This window comes from Mustela nigripes, chromosome 12 (assembly GCF_022355385.1).
Source record: "Mustela nigripes isolate SB6536 chromosome 12, MUSNIG.SB6536, whole genome shotgun sequence".
Taxonomy (NCBI): domain Eukaryota; kingdom Metazoa; phylum Chordata; class Mammalia; order Carnivora; family Mustelidae; genus Mustela; species Mustela nigripes.
Window position 1 is genome coordinate 58,824,831 of NC_081568.1, and position 19,411 is coordinate 58,844,241.

The 19,411-nt window shown below is 44.0% G+C and overlaps 1 protein-coding gene across 1 annotated transcript in view; it reads left to right on the forward strand.

The window, feature by feature from the left end:
- Positions 1–19,411, forward strand: part of DOCK2 (dedicator of cytokinesis 2) — a 413,194-nt gene that overhangs the window by 52,186 nt on the left and 341,597 nt on the right. Inside the window, exons 9-19 of the mRNA XM_059416333.1 lie at positions 400–427; positions 3,474–3,609; positions 5,886–5,961; positions 7,080–7,156; positions 7,699–7,824; positions 9,232–9,356; positions 14,622–14,720; positions 16,507–16,579; positions 16,694–16,797; positions 18,942–19,125; positions 19,268–19,365. Of these exons, the coding sequence (XP_059272316.1) occupies positions 400–427; positions 3,474–3,609; positions 5,886–5,961; positions 7,080–7,156; positions 7,699–7,824; positions 9,232–9,356; positions 14,622–14,720; positions 16,507–16,579; positions 16,694–16,797; positions 18,942–19,125; positions 19,268–19,365 (1,126 nt within the window). The remainder of the gene's footprint in view (positions 1–399; positions 428–3,473; positions 3,610–5,885; positions 5,962–7,079; positions 7,157–7,698; positions 7,825–9,231; positions 9,357–14,621; positions 14,721–16,506; positions 16,580–16,693; positions 16,798–18,941; positions 19,126–19,267; positions 19,366–19,411) is intronic.

The following is a 19,411-nucleotide window of genomic DNA, read 5'->3' on the forward strand; positions in this document are numbered from 1 at the left end:
AGGGGCTTAAGTGGGTACGAGAAGAATAAATGAAAGAAGATGGGATTGGGAGGGAGACAAACCATAAGTGACTCTTAATCTCACAAAACAAACTGAGGGTTGTTGGGGGGAGGGGGTTTGTGAGAAGGGGGTGGTATTATGGACATTGGGGAGGGTATGTGTTTTGGTGAGTGCTGTGAAGTGTGTAAACCTGGTGACTCACAGACCTGTACCCCTGGGGATAAAAATATATGTTTATAAAAAATAAAAAGCTATATTAAAAAAAAAAAAAGAAGTGGAGTGGAAGAGGGGCTTAATTAAGAACCTCGTAGGCTTACCTAGTACGTTAGTTGCCGGAGCTGCCATTACAAAGTGCCACAGTCTGGGTAACTTAAGGAACAGAAACTCATTTTCTTGCAGTTCTGGAGGCTGGAGGTCCAAGATCAAGGTGTGTGCAGGACTGAATTCTTGTGAGGCCTCTCTCCTTGGCTTGCAGATGGCCACTTCTCCCAGTGCTCTCACATTGTGTTCTCATGCGGTCTGCTCTGTGTGTGTGTCTGTGTCCTAGTCTCCTCTGCTTGTAAGGATACCAGTCATTGCATAACCTCATTTTAGCTTAATCACTTCTTGAAAGGCCCTATATCCAAATACATTTTGAGGTGCTGGGGGTTAGGACTTCAACACATGAATTCTGAGGGGATGTAATTCAGTCCATAACATCTAGGAAGGATCTTTTCAGGTGGCAGGGCTTTTGTGGTTCTAGAATGCCTCTGAAAGATACCAAAAATGTGAAAATTCCTAAAGAGACAAGAGAAGTAATTAAAGACGGAGATCATTATACAGAAGCAGGAATTGCGCTCCTATGGATGGGAAGGATTTAGAAATATAAAGGAATAAGAGACAAGCATCTGAGGCAGAGATGTGGACAGGGGGCTTAGCAAAAAAGAATGAGTTGAAAGTGAGCATCGTGTGTTTGTGGTGCAATAAAGGAATCTTTGTGACAAAAATAGAGTACTTACATGCAGAGAATAGTAGGGAATCAGGCTAGGACAGCCGGAAATATATTATGTCTGGGACCTTTCACGTCATCTGTGGAAGATTAGCACTAATAGGGTAGAAAATCAGGAGCTAGTAACATCGTTGTGGGGAGAGAAGTGAAATAATGAATATGACTTCTAAAGATATGTTTGTAGAGGATTTCAGGGTGGGTGAGAGGAAGGAGTCAGGCAGGCCAGAGAAAAGGCTGTTCAATCATCTGTATGCGAGGTAATTGGGATTTCAAATTCAGGTGCCTACAAAGCAGGGCAGGGAATACAAATGAGTGGCTAAGCTTCCTTCGTCAGGAAGCCCCCTTTTCCTCTGCTTTTCCTTTTCCCCTGTTCCATAGGGAGACTTTGGAGAGTAGAGAAGCAGATGTCCATTTCCTCAGCCAGTGAAGGGACAACCCTTGTATCAGCCAGTAGTTCTCCAGAGAACCTGAACCAACAGGTTATATAGATAGACTTATTCTAAAGATTTGGCTTCCATGATTGTGGGGACTGGCAAACTTGAAACCTGTATGGCTGGCCAGGAGCCTGAAACTCAGGCAGGTTTTCTATACTGCTACCTGAGGCAGAATTCCTGCTTCATTGGGAAGCCTCAGGTTTGGGTGCTGGAAGTACAACAGTAAATGAGGTCTCAAGGCCTTCAGCTGATTGGATGAGGCATATCTACATTATGGAAGCATATCTCCTTGACTTAAGTCAATTGATTATAGATGTTAATCTGACTTACAAAATACTTTCATAGCAACATCTGGACTAGTGTTTGGCCAAACAACTAAGCACTATAACCTAGCCAAGTTGATGCATAAAATGTAACCATTGGTGGGGCGCCTGGGTGGCTCAGTGGGTTAAAGCCTCTGCCTTCGGCTTAGGTCATGATCTCAGGATCCTGGGATCGAGCCCCACATCGGGCTCTCTGCTCAGCAGGGAGCTTGCTTCTCTCTCTCTCTGCCTGCCTCTCTGCCTACTTGTGATCTCTCTCTGTCAAATAAATAAATAAAATCTTTAAAAAAAAAAAATGTAACCATTGGACACCCCAAGCAGAAAGATGTGGACAACACTAGGCCATGATTTGCTTCCAGATCACACCCCCATGCTCTTCTTTCCACACCAGCCACAATGAGAGGGTGGGAGTGGCTGCTTTGCCCGGGCCCTGACTTTTATGTGAGCTGACAGGCTATTCCCAGTGCATATGAGGATTAATTTGGAGGAAAAGTAACTTTTCCCGAGTGAGGGCAGGTCCAGGATTTCCTACTCTGATGCCAACAACATGCCTTGATGTTCTTTTTTTCTTAACCCAGCTGGAAGACATTCCCAAGAACACCGAAGCTTTTAGATTTGAGCAGGACAGTCAGATGCTGAGGTGGTCTGGTTGGCTTTCCCTCCACTGTATCTTTCTGATGGTGAGAGAGATATGTTGTGGTGATTTGGTTTATAGACTTTGGTCTTAGAATGACTGTATAGTGTCTCCAAGGACTAAGATCATGACTGCAGGGAAACCCCTTGTCTTCTTTGTGTCTCAGTGTTCCCATCTGTAAAATAGGGGTGCAGTAGTACTATCTACTTCAGAGAGTTGTTGAGGATCAAATAAGACAGTGGCTTATGAGAAACTTGGCACAGTGCATAACACGTTAGTGTAGTTCACCATGTCGGTGTTCTTCTTCAGGGCACATACTGGAGTGCACTCTGCTGTCCCCCTTGAGGTTAGCTGCAACCACCTGCCTTGCTTTGGTCATTGAAATGCAAGCCCAAGTGATGTGTGGAAGATTTAAGGGCCTGTAAGTGATTTGTCACCTTTCCTTCTCCTGCTGTGCGGACAGTGGAAGCATGTGTTGTGATGAGATGGATCATCTGTCAGCTAGGAACCCTGCGTAGGTAGATAAGCGGAGTCCCCAGCCATCTTCATTGGGCAGGTAGCCTGAGCTAGAAGTAAACTTCTGTTGTCTCTAAGCTCTGAGATGCTGGGATTGTTTGGTGTCACACCAACCCACTCCTGAGTGATATCCAGACCCCAGGTGCTCAGGAAATGATAACCGTTGGGACTGTACCCTCTTCCTTTTGCTTTCTCCCTCAGTGGTGATGAGCAGTGATCAGACGGATGAAGTCATCTGTGGCAACTGCTATTTTGGATCCATCAGCTGACATATAGGAGATGCCACCTGCATAACTGATATTGTACTTCTATCCTTCTCTCCCTGTTGGTTTGAAATTGAAGAATTGGGGTTGAACACCAGGGACCTGTCAGTCCGTTTCCTTTCTAAAACTCACCTTTCTTATTTATGAAATGGGTATGATCGTCTTGTTTTCTACCTTTCCCAGGACAAATTGTATGAGTGGTCCGTGTATATTAGGTGCTAAGTATATCCCCCCACAATTTACTATTAGTGGGCTTCCTTTTCTAATTCTCTAGACACATCCATCATGTGTAACTATTCATTTCCTGCTCTGTAGGATCTCGGAAACAAAGACCTCAACAGGGATAAAATTTACTTGATTTGTCAAATAGTCCGAGTTGGGAAGATGGATCTCAAGGATACGAATACGAAAAAGTGCACGCAGGGACTAAGGCGACCCTTTGGGGTGGCAGGTAAGGACATACTACACACTATTAACTTTTATCAAAGTGCATATTTTATTTGGCTGAATTTTTAAGATTATTTCTTTCTCTCTCCTCTTACCCGCCCCCTCCCCCAATATATACCAGACAGCTCCTAATACCTACATTTCTGGTGACTAAATCAAAATAATTGGTGACTAAGTCCAGATTTATGATGAAGGTGGTGAATAATGGATTCCTTGGGTCTGCAGCAGAGTGCTGGGAGCATAGTGCCGTCTGAGCAGTTGGCGCCCTTGCTCCCCAGTGTGGTGAGGAAGGAAGAACAGTACTAGTGGGATCTAATTATGAGGAACAAATCATTTTTAAAAAAAATATCCAGGACAGGAAATGCAGTTACACAGAATGAGTCACTGGCCACATATCTAAATTCCAGATGGAAGTGGACGTTTGGAGAGTCCGTGTGACCAAATGAGGTTGCTTCTGAGCAGCCTCACCTCCGCATTTTTCTCCAAGCCTTAGTTTTCTCTCTTGGGGTTTCTAAGACTTTATCATTCTTGTCCCACTTTTATGGGTTTTGTTATTTAACTAGAACTCGCATTGTTATTTACCTAATATATTTTCTTTTAATTAGCCCACTTAAAATTAAAAGACCTTTTTTTCTTAAAAGAGCATTTGAAGACCTGTGGAAACAGCAGTTTGATATGCCAGTTTTATTTCTTTTTATTAAATATGTATTTTAGTCGTATACCATTTATAATTCCTCTATATCATATATAAACTCACTGTTTCATGTTTTTCCTTTAAAGATACTGATCTGTCTGTATTCACAAACCACCTGGCTTTCCAACTAGTCCCCTAGCACTGCTTACAAAGTGGCTGGGTGGACAAGTTAGCTTACAAGGAGCCAAATGGTTTTTTAATCAGGCATTGTTGCTAGTTAGCTAACTAGGTGACCTTGGGCAAGCATTTTCCCCAGGGTCTTAGTTTCATTATCTACAAAATGAGAGACTTTGACTTGATTGGTCTGTGCCCTGCTCTGAAATGCTGATTCTATATAAGGAATACTCCTGGCATCACAGTGTCCCTGTTAAGATAGGAAGCGTCCTTCAGTCTTACCTCAGAGTGTGCCTTTGTCCCCAGCTCTAGTCTGCTCTCCTTTGGTTTCAGGGGACAACAATCCTGGTGTAACTGAAAAGTTCAGGCATAGATTGCTTCAGGCATAGCTGGATCCAAGAACTCAAATTTATATCTCACTCTGTCCTCTTGCTGGCTTATTCTGAAGATGACTGTCCAATTAGCTGGCAAAACATGGGCCAGCTATTCCAAGCTTGAGTCTACCAGTTTAGTAATCCAGGGGAAAGAAAGCACCCCTTCCCATGAGTTTTAGTACAAGCCCCAGGAACATGAACATAGGCCACGTGTTCATCCCCTAAGCAGTTATTTTGGGCAGGGGTATGTGGTCCTCTGATTGGCCAAGTCCTGTGAACAACTCTGGAGCCGGAGGGAGATTGTTCCTCCCAAACCATGCTCACTGAGATGGGTGAGGGGTGTCTGTTTATCAGAGAGAAGGGATACTGGTTAAATTCACATAACTAGATGTGGTCACTGGTAGATTATTACCCCAATGGGGCAACGTTCTTGGGTCCCCTCCCTCCTCAGGAGCTTTGTACTATCACTTTGCTATTGCTCAATAAACCTTGCTTTGCTGCCCCCTGCCAAAAAAATTATTATCCCCATGGTTTTAATGGCTCCCTGACCAGGGCCTGTAGAGTTTGAGATATTTCATACTACTGGGATTTGGGCTATATCCGATCAGCTTTTCTCCATGGTTCTCTCCTGGCCTCACAACAGTTTCTATAATCCCCTCTCTTATGCAGTTCTTCACCTTTGTTTTATGGACATTTGGTGGCTAATTTAAGGAGAAGTTTCAGAGGATTCAGGATCCCTCTGGAATTGCAGGGTTCAAGCTTCCTATAGGCATGTGTCTGTGCATATGAACATGTTTATGAAAAGGGGGTAAGGAGATTTCATTAGATTCTCAGGTCCTATAGGGAGTCACTGTGTAGGCACAGTAGACGTCCAGTACATATATGTCAAATCCAAACTTAGTTGTTTATTACTTACTTGTTGCATGTTATGAACCCTTGCTGTCTGTGTATTGCCTGCTGCCGTCTAGCTTGTCTTTTTAGACTTCCTGACCCAGCCTCTAGTACTACATCTCATCCCATTGACATGGTTTCCTGGAAGCAGGAGGATATAAGTCATTAATAGATTTTTCTCTTTTTTGTTTGTTTGTTTGTGTTTAGTTATGGACATAACAGACATCATCAAGGGGAAAGCAGAGAGTGATGAAGAAAAGCAGCACTTCATTCCTTTTCACCCGTGAGAGATTTCTCCATTCCTTCCTCTTCTCTTAAACCACACCCTTTCTCATTGAGGGCTGCTCAAAAGCAAGGTGCACTGATTCCCTGAGTTGGTGATAGCCCTATGGGGCCTCCCAAGAGGAGAACAGGAAAAGAATGATGATCTCAGTGCTAAGGCACTTGAAACCAGCCAGACTCTCACCATTCATTCATCAGATGTTATTTATTCAACAGAGTTTGATTGAAAGCTGGCAGAGGGCTGGGCACTGTGCTAGGCACCAGGCATGAAATGGTCAACAAGATAGACATGGCCCTGTCTTTGTGGAGCTTATGTTTAGATGGGGAACTAAGTAGATAACAAAAGATTAATGCATTAACTACAAGTAATAAGGAACCACAACTCTGTGAAGGAACAGCTTATCAGGGAATTGTTATCTGGTTCTCACTGATAGAAATATTCATGATTTCAGAGGGAGGGTAGTGAGGAGGGTAAATGTTCTTTTCCTGCTCTAAAAAGGAGTCTGTAAGGAAGTAGGACCCCATGTTTGAGAATGTGGTCCTCACTTTGTTACACCAAGGATGTCCAAGGAGAATGGAATTTTGCCACTGGTAATGAAGTCTGTGACTCTTGTTAAGGTATGTGATTAGGACTGAGCAGGAGCAGCTAGTCTTTGCCATCTTGCTGAATGGATGTTGCTTTTGAGGGCTTAGGAATCCTTCTTTTCTAAGAATATATATATATAAGATATATATATATCTTCTCTACTTGTAGCAATAACATTCCCAGATCTCAGAGCCATGTTGGTTTGTGAAAAAGAGAAATCTGTTTCTTTTTTTTTTTAATTTTTAATTTTTTATAAACATATAATATATTTTAATCCCCTGGGGTACAGGTCTGTGAATCATCAGGTTTACACACTTCACAGCACTCACCATAGCACATACCCTCCCCAATGTCCATAACCCCGAGAAATCTGTTTCTTGATGGCACATATGTTGACTGAGCTGGCTTGGGCAGGCTCACTTTTCACCTAAGGTATATGGGGACACTGGTAACTTTGTGGAGCACGTGGACCTCAAGATAGGGACCCCATAAGAGTACCATGCAAGAATTTTGTGCTTTCTTTTCCTTCCCAGAGTGACAGCTGAGAATGACTTCCTTCACAGCCTGCTGAGCAAAGTCACAGCCTCCAAAGGAGACAGTGGAGGGCAAGGTACAGTGCCACAATGCGCCGAGTGGGTTGGGTTCTGGCTTGGGAGCTCTTGATTCTTTGGAAAACAGATCAAAATCGTAAACCCTGGGAAACATAGTCTTCCTTCCAGACAGACCACTGTGAAAAATGGGAGCGTGTGATCTATGGAAATGGAAGCCACATCTCCTGAATCTGAATGTCCTCGTGCCCAAAGCACAGCTCCTATGTGTCAGGCACCTTTATAGAGCTCCTTATTTGACTGAATTCTTCCCACGGTCTTGTGAGATAGGTGGTACCCACCTCACTGCACAAAGCCTGCGTGGGGGAATTTGACAGAAGCGGACGCTGTTGGAAGTAACGAGTGGCATTCAAACCCACAGATACCTGGCCCCAGAGCCCCTCTGCTTTCTACCTTCTGCCTCCTCCTGTGTTGGGTCACTACATCTATGATTGTTGCTGCTTCCAGCAGTCTCCTCCAGAAAGAGCCCAAAGGGAGAGATGGTGGGAGGGTGAGCATGAGCATACCTTGAAGTTGGCTTTTCATGATAGTCATTCCCTTCCAGGCCTCTGGGTGACCATGAAGATGCTTGTGGGTGACATCATTCAAATCCGCAAGGACTACCCACACCTGGTGGACAGGACCACTGTGGTGGCCAGGAAGCTGGGCTTCCCAGAGATCATCATGCCAGGTCTGGCCTTCCTATGGGGCAGGGGTGGGTCTGGCTTGTCACAACTATTTTCTTTTCAAAAAGTCAACTCCTTCCTTTTCAACTGCTTTTTTTCTATTTCTCTCCCTGAAGGTAACCACTGAAAATGATTTTTGTATATCCAAAAATCTTCCCTATAGTCACATAATAAACGCAGGCACATAAATATATACACATGCACTTTTTTTGCCTCACAGATGGGATCACACTTCATATGCCTTATATAACATTACTTTACATGCTTTATATAGGGTTCTGCCACTTGGTTTATCACTTAATTTATCATAGACATCCTTCCTACTTCACTACACATAGAATAATTCTATTCTTTTGGGGAGAAAATTGTCATTCTCTTAAATTTTAAACTACATATATTTTTTTTATTACCAGAGGACACTATGCCCGCTGTAAAATGTTCAAATTGCACGAAAAGGTAAAAAGTGAAACATTAAAAGCTCCCTCAAATTTTTGTCTCCAGAAGTAACCTCTATTAAAATAGTCCAGGGCGCCTGGGTGGCTCAGTGGGTTAAGCCGCTGCCTTCGACTCAGGTCATGATCTCGGGGTCCTGGGATCGAAGCCCACGTCGGGCTCTCTGCTCAGCAGGGAGCCTGCTTCCCTCTCTCTCTCTGCCTGCCTCTCTGTCTACTTGTGATCTCTCTCTGTCAAATAAATAAATAAATAAATAAATAAATAAAATAGTCCAAACATGATCATAGTAAAAGAAAAACAAATGATATTATGTAATAACACTATCTTGAAACTTCCCTTTTTATCTTAAACCCGTCTTAGGCTTGCGTCCACCACTGCTCTCGCTGACTCACCCCTTTCCACAATGTACGGTGGTCCACTGGGGGCCTGTGCTTTACCTGACACGGCAATTCCCCGTGCATTCCGCTGCGGGGTTTTCTATTCTTACCGCCCCCATTCCTGAAGACCCTCCGGACCTCTTCCTGACCCCCTGTCCTTGGACTCGTGAAAAGTCACCCTACCTGCATCAGCACAGTGAAGGATCTGGGGCTGCAACTGTGGACTGTGGTTGTTATTCATCATGGGCCCAGGAGCTCTCCTTTGCCTTCCCAGAAGGTGTCACTAGAGGATGGAAATTCAGTAATTTTAATGACGAGAGACGAAGAGAGCCGATTTTGACCATCCAACCTACCTTTTTGCAATTGATGTCCTAACGTTCCTCCTTCCCCTTGTTACCTCCTTCTCCAACCTCCCTGATGAGGAAACAACACTTTTTGGAAACATGTCTGATGTTAGTTTCATTAGCAGACGTCAAGGCCGGGCACTTGCCTTCCCACCCCCGCCCCCGTGCCTTCTAGTCAGTGTCTCTCCTGGGTGTAGAGACATGCCAACTCTTGTCTCTCTCTCTCCTCTGCCTGCAGGGGATGTCAGGAACGACATCTACATCACTCTCTCACAAGGCGACTTTGACAAGTACAACAAGACCACGCAGAGGAATGTGGAAGTGATCATGTGTGTGTGCGCGGAGGATGGCAAAACGCTGCCTGTAAGGGGCCCTGTTGCTTCTCTGGGTGCCCCGGCTGCCTTGAGGGCTTCTGCTCACCCAGATTTGCTTTTCCCATCCTGGTCTGCTCCCTAAATGTCAGGTGCCTTCGGGATGGCCTTGAGTAATGTGATCTACACCTTTAGAGCTCGGTTTGTACACTGGCCCATAGTAAGACCTTGTGCCGTTTTCTCTTTACATCAAAGCAGTGTTTCAATGTCTGCTTCTCCCCTTTCATGATCCCTTCTTTTTCTTTTTCCTCTTTCTTTCTTTTCTTTTCTTTCTGCTTGGCTTCAGCTCACAGGTCAGCTTCTTGTTGTTAAAATGTTGTTCTCATTGAAATCTGAGCTGGTTTATTCAGACAAAATCCCTGGCAAGAAAAAGGATCAATACAAAGCCTGGGGCTGGTGTGGAGACTCAGGATGGCCTCAAAACAGACATTCCGAACACTCAATCCAACTCCCTAGTGCCCAGCTAGAAATTCTGGTGGAAAGCCTTATTCGTAAATTGATCTCCAGAGGGCCAACACCGTATAGTCAAGAATGCAAATCACATTGCTATAAATATTTATACAGCATATGTCCTATACAATATTTCTCATGTGTGTTTACATTTATTTACTTATATTTCCTTTAAGGTTGTCAGCAATTGTGTCCAGTGTGTGGGAGGGTTCTGCTTCTCAATTTCTCCTTTTGGAGTACTGAGCTGAAAATAAAATCAGCTCTTCGCAGCAGTTTCAGCGTGGGCAAAGATTCCGCTTAGGCCACAGCAGGTGATTAGATAGAACAGTGGGGTGGGGGTTGGTGAGTATTGATAAATCATCTGCTCTAGCCTTGGGGCAGGGCTCAGGCAGGTTTTGCTACCCTCTACCTAAGAACATAACTAGCATTCACAGAGGAAATGCTACGTGCCAGGCACTGGGATAAGTACGATGTGTTACCATTATTATTCCCATTTTTACAGAGGGTGAAACTAAACGTTCAAGTGAAACCACTTTTCCAAGGTCATGAAGTTAGTATGTGGCAGAAATGGAGTTTGAGTCCAGGTTTCAGGCCCTCTTAAATAGTTCATGGGGATGCCTATCCATTTAAAAAAGTCCCCCAACTTGTTTCTCATTTCAAAAATGAAGCTAATAACAACTTCTATCAAATCCTGGGAAGATTCGTAATTATTTTTTGAATTTAAAAAAATCCTGTTGTCTTTTTGTTGGTAAAGACTGGCCCCCTTAATTACTATCTGGTTGAGCAAAAATCCGAGGGTTTAACTCATCCTCTCTTTGTTGGATTCTGAAAAGTAAAGTAAGTGAGAGACACTTTGCTCAAAAGAACACAAAAGAAGAGCAGAGGTTTTTATCTGAAAGGGAAATTGCATTTCACGAAGGTATAGACCATTGCTTTGAAGTTATTTTTATCCAACTACCTGTTGGAGGACTTTTAAACCTCAGCTTCATTTTTGAAAACACTGATACGCTTGCCTTCGGTATTGCTGAAGGACAAATTGGAGGGAACAGTTAACAGGAAGGCAGGTGTCTTATCTTGCTTCTGAACCATTCTTCTTCCACCCCTCTGTCACCCTTTCCAGTCACACCCTAAGGCTAAGCAGACACACTCTTCAAAGATGAATATATAAGCAGGTATTCTGGGGGCTGAAATGAAGAGGTAACTATGGGGCACGGTGGTAATTTGCAGTTTCCTCTATTAGGCAAGTTATGGGGGAGTTCAGTTGACTGACTATTGAAAATTGCTAAGGAAGCTTGTGGGAGGCTGTTCTTTCTTTATTTGCAGAAATAAATATTACTGCCTAATTAAGTGTCAGGCAGCACACTCAAACACTTGATACTGGTGGGTTCCTATGGGAATAGTCCCCTTCAGGAATATCTAGTTCTTTTCTTGTTACAGGCGCACACTGCTTTTAGAGGAGCAGGGCCAGAGGACAGAGTGTGTTACACTTGCCCTTGGCTCACTTTGGGGTCTCAGTGAACTTGTTCAGGAGGGGACACAGCAGAGAAGCTAATGGTGTGGGCTCTGGGATCAAATAGATCAGATTTAAGTCCCAACCTCCCTTCCTAGTACCTGTGTAATCTTCGGCAAGTTTTATTTGTCTGTAAAAGAGGAATCATCTTGGGGTTGCAAGTTAAACAAAATGGTACCAGTAAAGCACCTGGTTTGCAGTAAATACTCAGAAACAGGAAGGGGGGGTAATATTTAGAGAAGATAGAGCAACTGGGCAGGAACCCAGGCAGTCCAATAAGCAATCTGATGTGGACGGATGCCTGAAACAAGTTTAAGGAGAAGTGAGAAGGCTCTGATGCCAGGCCTAGAAACCTCTGCTCTTCTGAGACCAGCTAGCTTACGTGGGTAGAGGCAGGGCACGGAGGACAGGACATTAGAGTGCTTAAGACCATGGACTCTGGGGCCAGGCAGCCTAGTTCAATCCCTAATGCAGCCTGGTTAGCAGAAGGACCTTGAATAAGTTATGTAATGTCTCTATGCCTACAGTTTTCAGTCTGAATAGTAGGAGACTGGCAGTTGCACCTTGCTTTTGTGAACTTCAGATGAGATGATCTACACAATAGGTGTTCATTAAAATTGACCATTATTACTAGAAAGGAATGGTAGTATTCTGCTTTTATTCTTGCCTTATAGATGGCATCTTCCTGGGATGTGGCCTTATAGGTGTAGGACCCTCAGTCTCTTAAAGTGCATTCACATCCATGGGGTCATTTGTTCCTCTGGTGATTACCACCAGGTACACAGGGCCTGTGTGAGGAGGCTGATTTTCCCTGCTGCTAAAGTGTGTCCACTAAGTCAGCATTAAAGCCTCTAGGCTTTCCTGATTCCTGCTCACATTGAAGACAATCTGAAACCAACTAGGAATTCTCACTGTTAATTGGGGGTCTTGGGGGTGGGCAATGGGGAAAATTATTAAACAGGTTTACTTGAGACATATATAAATTCATATTTTCTCTAAAACTGGGCTCAGTCCCTGGTCATGATTCTCAACACACGTGAAAACATTCAATTTTAACTCTGGCATGTTGAAGGGAGGGTCTTAGGTCTTCCTCAGAGTAATACTGGATCTTTTTCCTAAAGCCTCAGGCAATCAAAAATTTTCATCACCAAGATAGTTCTGTGGGATTCAGTTGCCTGGCATATAGTAATTTTACTTTTACCAGAGATATATGTGTATTCTCAAATTTTATAAGATACATGGGATTCACTGGAGTTACAGAAACTCTAAGCCCATAAATGTCACTTGATATAAATCTTAGGAGGCTGGAGAGCATCTCGGTTGTTGTGAAAGGAACATTGGACAGAGAGATAGCGGGTCTTAGACATATGCCAGCTCTGCTATCTTTCTGGGCAAGTACTTAACCTCTCGGTGCCGCAGTTTACTCAGTTTTGAAATGGGGATAGTAGTGGTGATCATTGGTGGTGTTTGTGAGGATTGGATTAAGTGAGATAGTACATGTAAAGGGCTCAGCATATTGCTCAACAAAAAGCAGTCTCTAAGTAGTTAAACCAAGTTTGAAAGCATGTTTACTGTTCAGGCCTCAAAAATTTCTAAAAGACTTCATCTCTTTGAAAACCAAGAGATTGCTTTTCTCCATTTTTAGTTCATTGGTTATTCTGGTTTTTTAAAAAATTTAATTTAATTAATTTACTTTGTAAGTAAAGATTTTATTTATTTGACAGAGAGAGAGCGAGCGAGCACATAAGCAGAGCGAGCATCAGGCAGAAGGAGAAGGAGGAGCTCAACTTGGGGTTCAATCCCAGAACCCTGGGATCATGATATGAGCCAAAGACAGATGCTTAACCAACTGAACCACCCAGACACTGCAATTCTAGTTGTTTTTTTTTTTTTTTTTTTAGATTTGTTGTTTTTTGAGGTTAATTCTGAAAGGATGCTATATCCTTATTTTGAAATGGACTCAATTTGACTGCGAGTACCATCAGTCATTCTTGCCCTACAGCTTGGAAGGAAAGGAGTATTCCAGTGTGAGGGGAAGAATTCTCTTTCCCACAAGTTAGCTTCTCTTACGGGGGGTCCTAGAGTGCTTGTATGTGGCTGGCTTTGGTCATTTAATCTCATGGTGGTGGGCGTGGGGTTGGTGGTATCAAGGATCCATTGGTGAATCTGCTGGAATCTGGTAAAAGGCAAGGAGTCTGTCATCCTAAAAATGCCCAGAGGCACATAGTTTTGCAATATGGGGGCCAGGGGCTCCAAAACCAATCCCTATGTCCCTATTTAGAGACTGGAGGTAAAATTTTTAGGCCTTTCCTGGGAGACCCTATTTAGATCCTGTTTGGGGGCCAAACCACAAGAATTAACAGAAAGAGATAGAATCAGGGGCCGACAGGCCCTATTAAAAGATACTTTTCCTTATTACTCTGAGGGTGTTTATGGCAAACAGCAAATGCCCTATACTTGGAATACTCAGGTATGCTTGCTCTGTGCTCATTCCCTGCTTGGAACATCTTGCCCACATTTTTTGCTGAAAGCCAACTTGGAATCTTCCTTCAAGATCCTTAACTGTCCTCACCTCCAAGAAATCTTCCCTGAATCCTCAGGCTGCACTTAAGGATCCCTTCTCTGTGTCCCACTGTAGTAAAAAGACATATGTCCGCTGCTGTCACATTGTGTTGTTCAGTGATTTGTCTGCTTATCTAATGATCCCTCCCCCAAACTGTGAACTCTCATGTCAAGTTTAATATCTGACTCATGTCCATATCCCAGTGCTTGGCATGGGCCTGATACCAGAAGATGCTTGGTAACAGTAGGGCTTCCCCAGGCCCCTCTGTCCCTGTATCTGTCAGCAGCCTGGGCTCCCTCCTCTCACCCAGTTTCCCTGTTAGCATCAGAATCCATCAAAGTGAGCTGCTGCTTGACTGCGCTGAGCCTGTTTGTAAACTTTGTGCACATTCAGATTTAAGAAACAAATAGTATTAATAAGAGTGGCAGCATGCAGTAACTCTAAGGCTGGTTACCATTTACAATAAGGCAATCACGTCAGTGCCTGGTGCGCTCCAATGGTTTCCGGAATGCAAGTAATAGAATTTCTGTAGTTAAACAGCTGTCACTCCCGGGGCCGGGGACGTTCATGTATAAATCGGTAATGTAGAAGGGTACCTGGCTGAAGGTTGGTGAAGGGAGGGATTTCCGGCCCTTGAGGCCAGTGTTGGCCTCAGGACCAATAGTGCCCAAGCACCAAAAATGGCAATTCTGTAGTGTTTTTTCTTTCTCTCTCTTTTTTTTCCCTTGGGTCAGAATGCAATTTGCGTGGGAGCTGGGGATAAGCCCATGAATGAATATCGGTCCGTTGTGTACTATCAAGTCAAACAGCCACGGTGGATGGAAACAGTCAAGGTAATAATAGTAATAATAAGAATAATTAATAATAATTAATAATAGCAAACATGAATCTAGGGGTTCTGAGACACCATCCTAATTTGAAGCAATACCCTAGTATATGCCCAGTTGTATATCAGGCAGTGGAAATGGTGACAAGTACCCTGACCTCCTGATCCCCTTCACTGACCCAGAATCAGCCACGATGGGATTGTCAGATGGTCTTCTTGCTCACAGTGCCCAGCCTGCCAAGCTGTGTCATTCCACTCAGCAGTGAGGAGCGACAGAGCTTGCAAGTGAACGTGAGGCTATAAGAGACAACTTAATGCCTGAAAGACACTGTCTTGGGAGGGTGCCTGGGACAAAAGTGGCATTAATCACAAATATCCATATTACCAGATTGTCACATGAAGCAGAAGGGAATATCGTACATTGGAAGAGGAGTTTGGAATTAATTTAGTGAACAGTGATGCTTGAACGCACCTTAGACTATCTCTGCCTTGTAATTAGTAGCAGTCTTTACTCACCCCGTGCTCTGAACCCAAACACAAGATGTTCACATAACTTCCTTTTCTGACACAGCTGCCCAAATCTCAGTGGTTCTTGCCTGGTCACCTATATTCCCATTTTCCTCAGTGTGTCTCCCTGAACCCACTCTTTTCAAAATGACCTGCCCAACTTTGGCGTCAGAAAGCTATTGGATCAAGTTGGTCTCCTCTTTTCCGTGTTCTCTTGTACTCTAATTATTTTTCTTTGCTAGCCCTTGTCACATGGTTGTTAAATGTCTCTCCATGTGAACCATGAGCATTGGCATAGCGGGGCCTCTGCTTCGCCTCAGCAAGGCCAGCGTTTCCAGTGACGGGCTTGCAGTGGCCATTTGATTCACAGTGAAAGAATGAATCAGACTGCAGTCGCCCAGGAGGCTCTCAGTTTCTTTGTTCTGTCTGAAGTCACAAATGGTGGACCTCTTCAGGCTCAGAGTTCATTCTCTGGAGCAGAAAGTGCCCCCAAAGTATACATCTGCTTGACTTTTAATAGTCACCGATTCAGTATAAACTTGTCCCTCTTAAAGATCAAGGTGGTTTTCTCACAGGTAGCTAAGCTTCTCTGCTTTGGCTTGACTCGCCCATTGCAGAGGGAGCTGGGAGGTGTCAGGAGTTAGGCAATCCTAGCCAGGCTGGATGTGTCTCAATTTAGGGTGCAGCATACCACCCACTGGACAGTGAGACAGGGGTGACGGAGGACTGAGTGATTTGGCTCAGTGTCTTCAGAGGTGAAAGCATCTGGGTATCTGTCCAGCCAGGGATGGGAATGAGCCCTAGGATTTTCCCAAGTATTATTGGATTCAAGCATTTTTACGAATTTGCATGAACAAGAGTCTTCGAGCATACCCCCTAATGACCGTGGTTAATTTGCTAAGCCCCGCTGCACTTGCCAGAACTCCTGGAGTGTATAAAGAAAATGTGCATCGTGCAGTTTGCAGTGCATCAAATCCTGTGCTAAAGTTATGTGACTTTTATATCAATTTGGGGAGATTCATTTTAACCCACTGTAATTTACGGACCTCTTTTCATTGGCTAGGAATGCAATTTGCCAAATGGATTACATTTGGTACTTTATTTTCTCTTCATAGCTAGTTCTTATGTAATTTATTTACAGTTCATCGGGCTTGATGGATGGGTAATAAATCAGCATGCAGACTCTCAGTTAAATGGTCAGACTGTCTTTGGTGGGTGTGGGTGGGCTGGATAGGGGAGGGCTGTTTAACTCATTGGCTTCTGAGCTCTGGTTTCTGCCTACCAAGGTGGCTGTCCCTATCGAAGACATGCAGAGGATCCATTTGAGATTCATGTTTCGGCATCGATCATCCCTGGAATGTGAGTACCTGACCAAAAGGCATCTCTGAAGCTCCCCTAAGGGGGGCAGAGTGGGATAACTGGGTGGTCCATGTGTCATTTTTTTTTTTCCTGACCTCATAATGCTATTTCTAGCTAAAGATAAAGGAGAAAAGAACTTTGCCATGTCCTATGTGAAGCTGATGAAGGAAGATGGGACCACTCTGCAAGATGGACCCCACGACTTGGTTGTCCTGAAGGTACCATGTGTTGGAATTAGCTCTGCAGTGAGTGGGGCATAGGAAGCCAAGGGAAGATGGCAGCATTGCTTAGTGGTTAACAGCAGGGACCATAGCATCCCACACACCAGGGTTCACCAACTGTGTGGCCTTGCACAAAATCTTACCTTCTCTGCCTCTGTTTCCCCCTCTGAGAGCCCTCAGTGAATAACTGTTGAGTGAGTGTCACATGAGACTGCTCATTTAAACACAACCATGATGGGTACATAGCACATGGAGTAAGTGGAAAAGGTTATTATTACACAGAATGGGCTATTGAGGGGCACCTGGGTGGCTCAGTCATTAAGTGTCTGCCTTTGGCTCAGGTCATGATCCCAGGGTCCTGGGATCGAGCCCCACATTGGGCTCTCTGCTAGGCAGGAAGCCTGCTTCTCCCTCTCCTACTCCCCCTGCTTGTGTTCTTGCTCTCGCTTTCTCTTTCTCTGTCAAATAAATAAATAAAATCTTATTTTTAAAAAAATAAGAAAGAATGGGCTATTGAGTCTGTAAAGAGCCCTGTGGGATGTGTAGAATACCAGCAAGAAACATTTGAGAGATGCCTCACTGCCGGTAATGGAAATATATCAGAATCTGGGGTCCCAATCCTGCCACTGACTAAATCTAGAATCATCTCACACATCTTCCTGAGTATCAGTTTCCTTTTTCTTAAGTGTGATGGTAATATTTATGACAAACCAATGAGATGACCCATGTGGAAGAGCTATGTATAAAAGGATGTACAGATACTGACCATCATTATTTACATCAGGAGACTAGTACTGTTTTTGAGAAGTGGGAAGTGTTTGCCTTGGTCTTACCTGAGTGCTTTCCCACAACCCCTCTTTGGGGATGTGGGATGCCTCTGCAAGCGCCTGGCTGGACACAAAGCATGTGCTTGTGAAGGAGGATAAGGCTAAGCCATTGGCATAGGGATCCAACACCTGTCCTTGGCTTTCTCAGTCTTGGGACTGAAAACACCTTTTTGCCTGTGGTCTCCATGGCAAACACCGCCTCATCAAGGCTTCATCACCAGGCACTCTTTCTCTGAGTCTCTCTGGGTTTTCTGGAAAGCCTCATCCCCTTCTGCACAGCTTCTCTCTTCTCATTTATGGCACATCAAGGTAGTTCTTGCCTTGAAAGCCGTTCTTCCCCAACAGACTATGAACTTGTGGTGGAGGGGCATGGGGAGAAAGGGGGTAGGCCCAGTTATAGTCAGTTTGCAATGTCCTCATTTTTCTTAAGTCTCAGTTTCCTCATCTGTAAACTGAGGATGATAGCAGTGTCTATGACAGAGATAAGAGCAGTTGTGAGGTTTAAAGGAAATGAACCAAGGCATATAAAGCACTTAGAGCAGCTTCCAGTAGTAAGTAAGTGCTCAATAAACTTTAACTCCTGTAATGCCTACCTCTAACTATGCATTTCCACATGCCAAGGGATTTAGGTTTCTATCAACTCTTTTAAGAGCTCCATATGCATTATGCCCATTTAGTCTGCCCCAAATTTCTAGGATCTAGGTAATATTGTTAATCTTAAGTTTAATCATGAGAAAAAGAACACACAGAGACCAAGCATAGACAAGACTTACGAATGGTAGAACAGGGTCTAGATCCCAGGGCTTTCAGACTTTGGTGCTTTTGCTCTTAACTTTTCCTTTAAGCTGATTCCTTATCTTGCTGGTAGGTGTGTATTAAGACCTCAAGAAATTTAGGGGCATCTGGGGGTCTCAGTTGGTTAAGTGTCCAACTCTTGATCTCAGGTCTTGATGTCAGGGTCATGAGTTTGAACCCCATGTTAGACTTCATGCTGGGTGTGGAGTATATTTTAAAAATAAAATTTCAAGAAATTTAGGAGAAATCAAAATGGCCTATCAGGGAAATCTTCAATTCCCTTCATGCTGTTAATGAAATCCACAAATCCTTCAATTGGTTGGTCAATCCCTTTTCCATTAATGCAACTTTGGATTCTTGCCTGTTTTGTGGGAAAATAACCCTGCCATACCACCTGTTTATTGTTTCTCTGATTATTTTTTTTTTTTCTAATTCTGACTCTCTGCATCTTACAATGTGTAAGCTGACCACTTGGGCATATACCCATGGCTGGGGAAGTAACCAAGGTGTTGTTTCCAGGGAGAGAGTAAGAAGATGGAGGATGCCAGTGCTTACCTGACCCTTCCTTCTTATCGACACCATATGGAAAACAAGGGGGCCACCTTGAGTCGAAGCTCCAGTAGTGTTGGGGGGCTCTCTGTCAGCTCCCGGGATGTGTTCTCCATTTCCACCCTGGTGTGTTCCACAAAGCTCACCCAAAATGGTAATGAAACCTTCAAGAGTTGTATATATGTAGTGCACATGTGCATGTGTGCATGGGTAACCCCGGGGGTGGGGGCTGAATGGACAGTTCATGGACAGTTCAAGCCAAGAATAGTAATTCTGCTTGTCTGGACTCTTTCCAGTGGGCTTGCTGGGTTTGCTGAAGTGGCGTATGAAGCCTCAGCTGCTACAGGAGAATTTAGAGAAATTGAAGATCGTCGATGGAGAGGAAGTGGTGAAGGTCAGTGGGGCTTCATTCTGTTTGTCTTTGTCTCCAGTGACAGAGC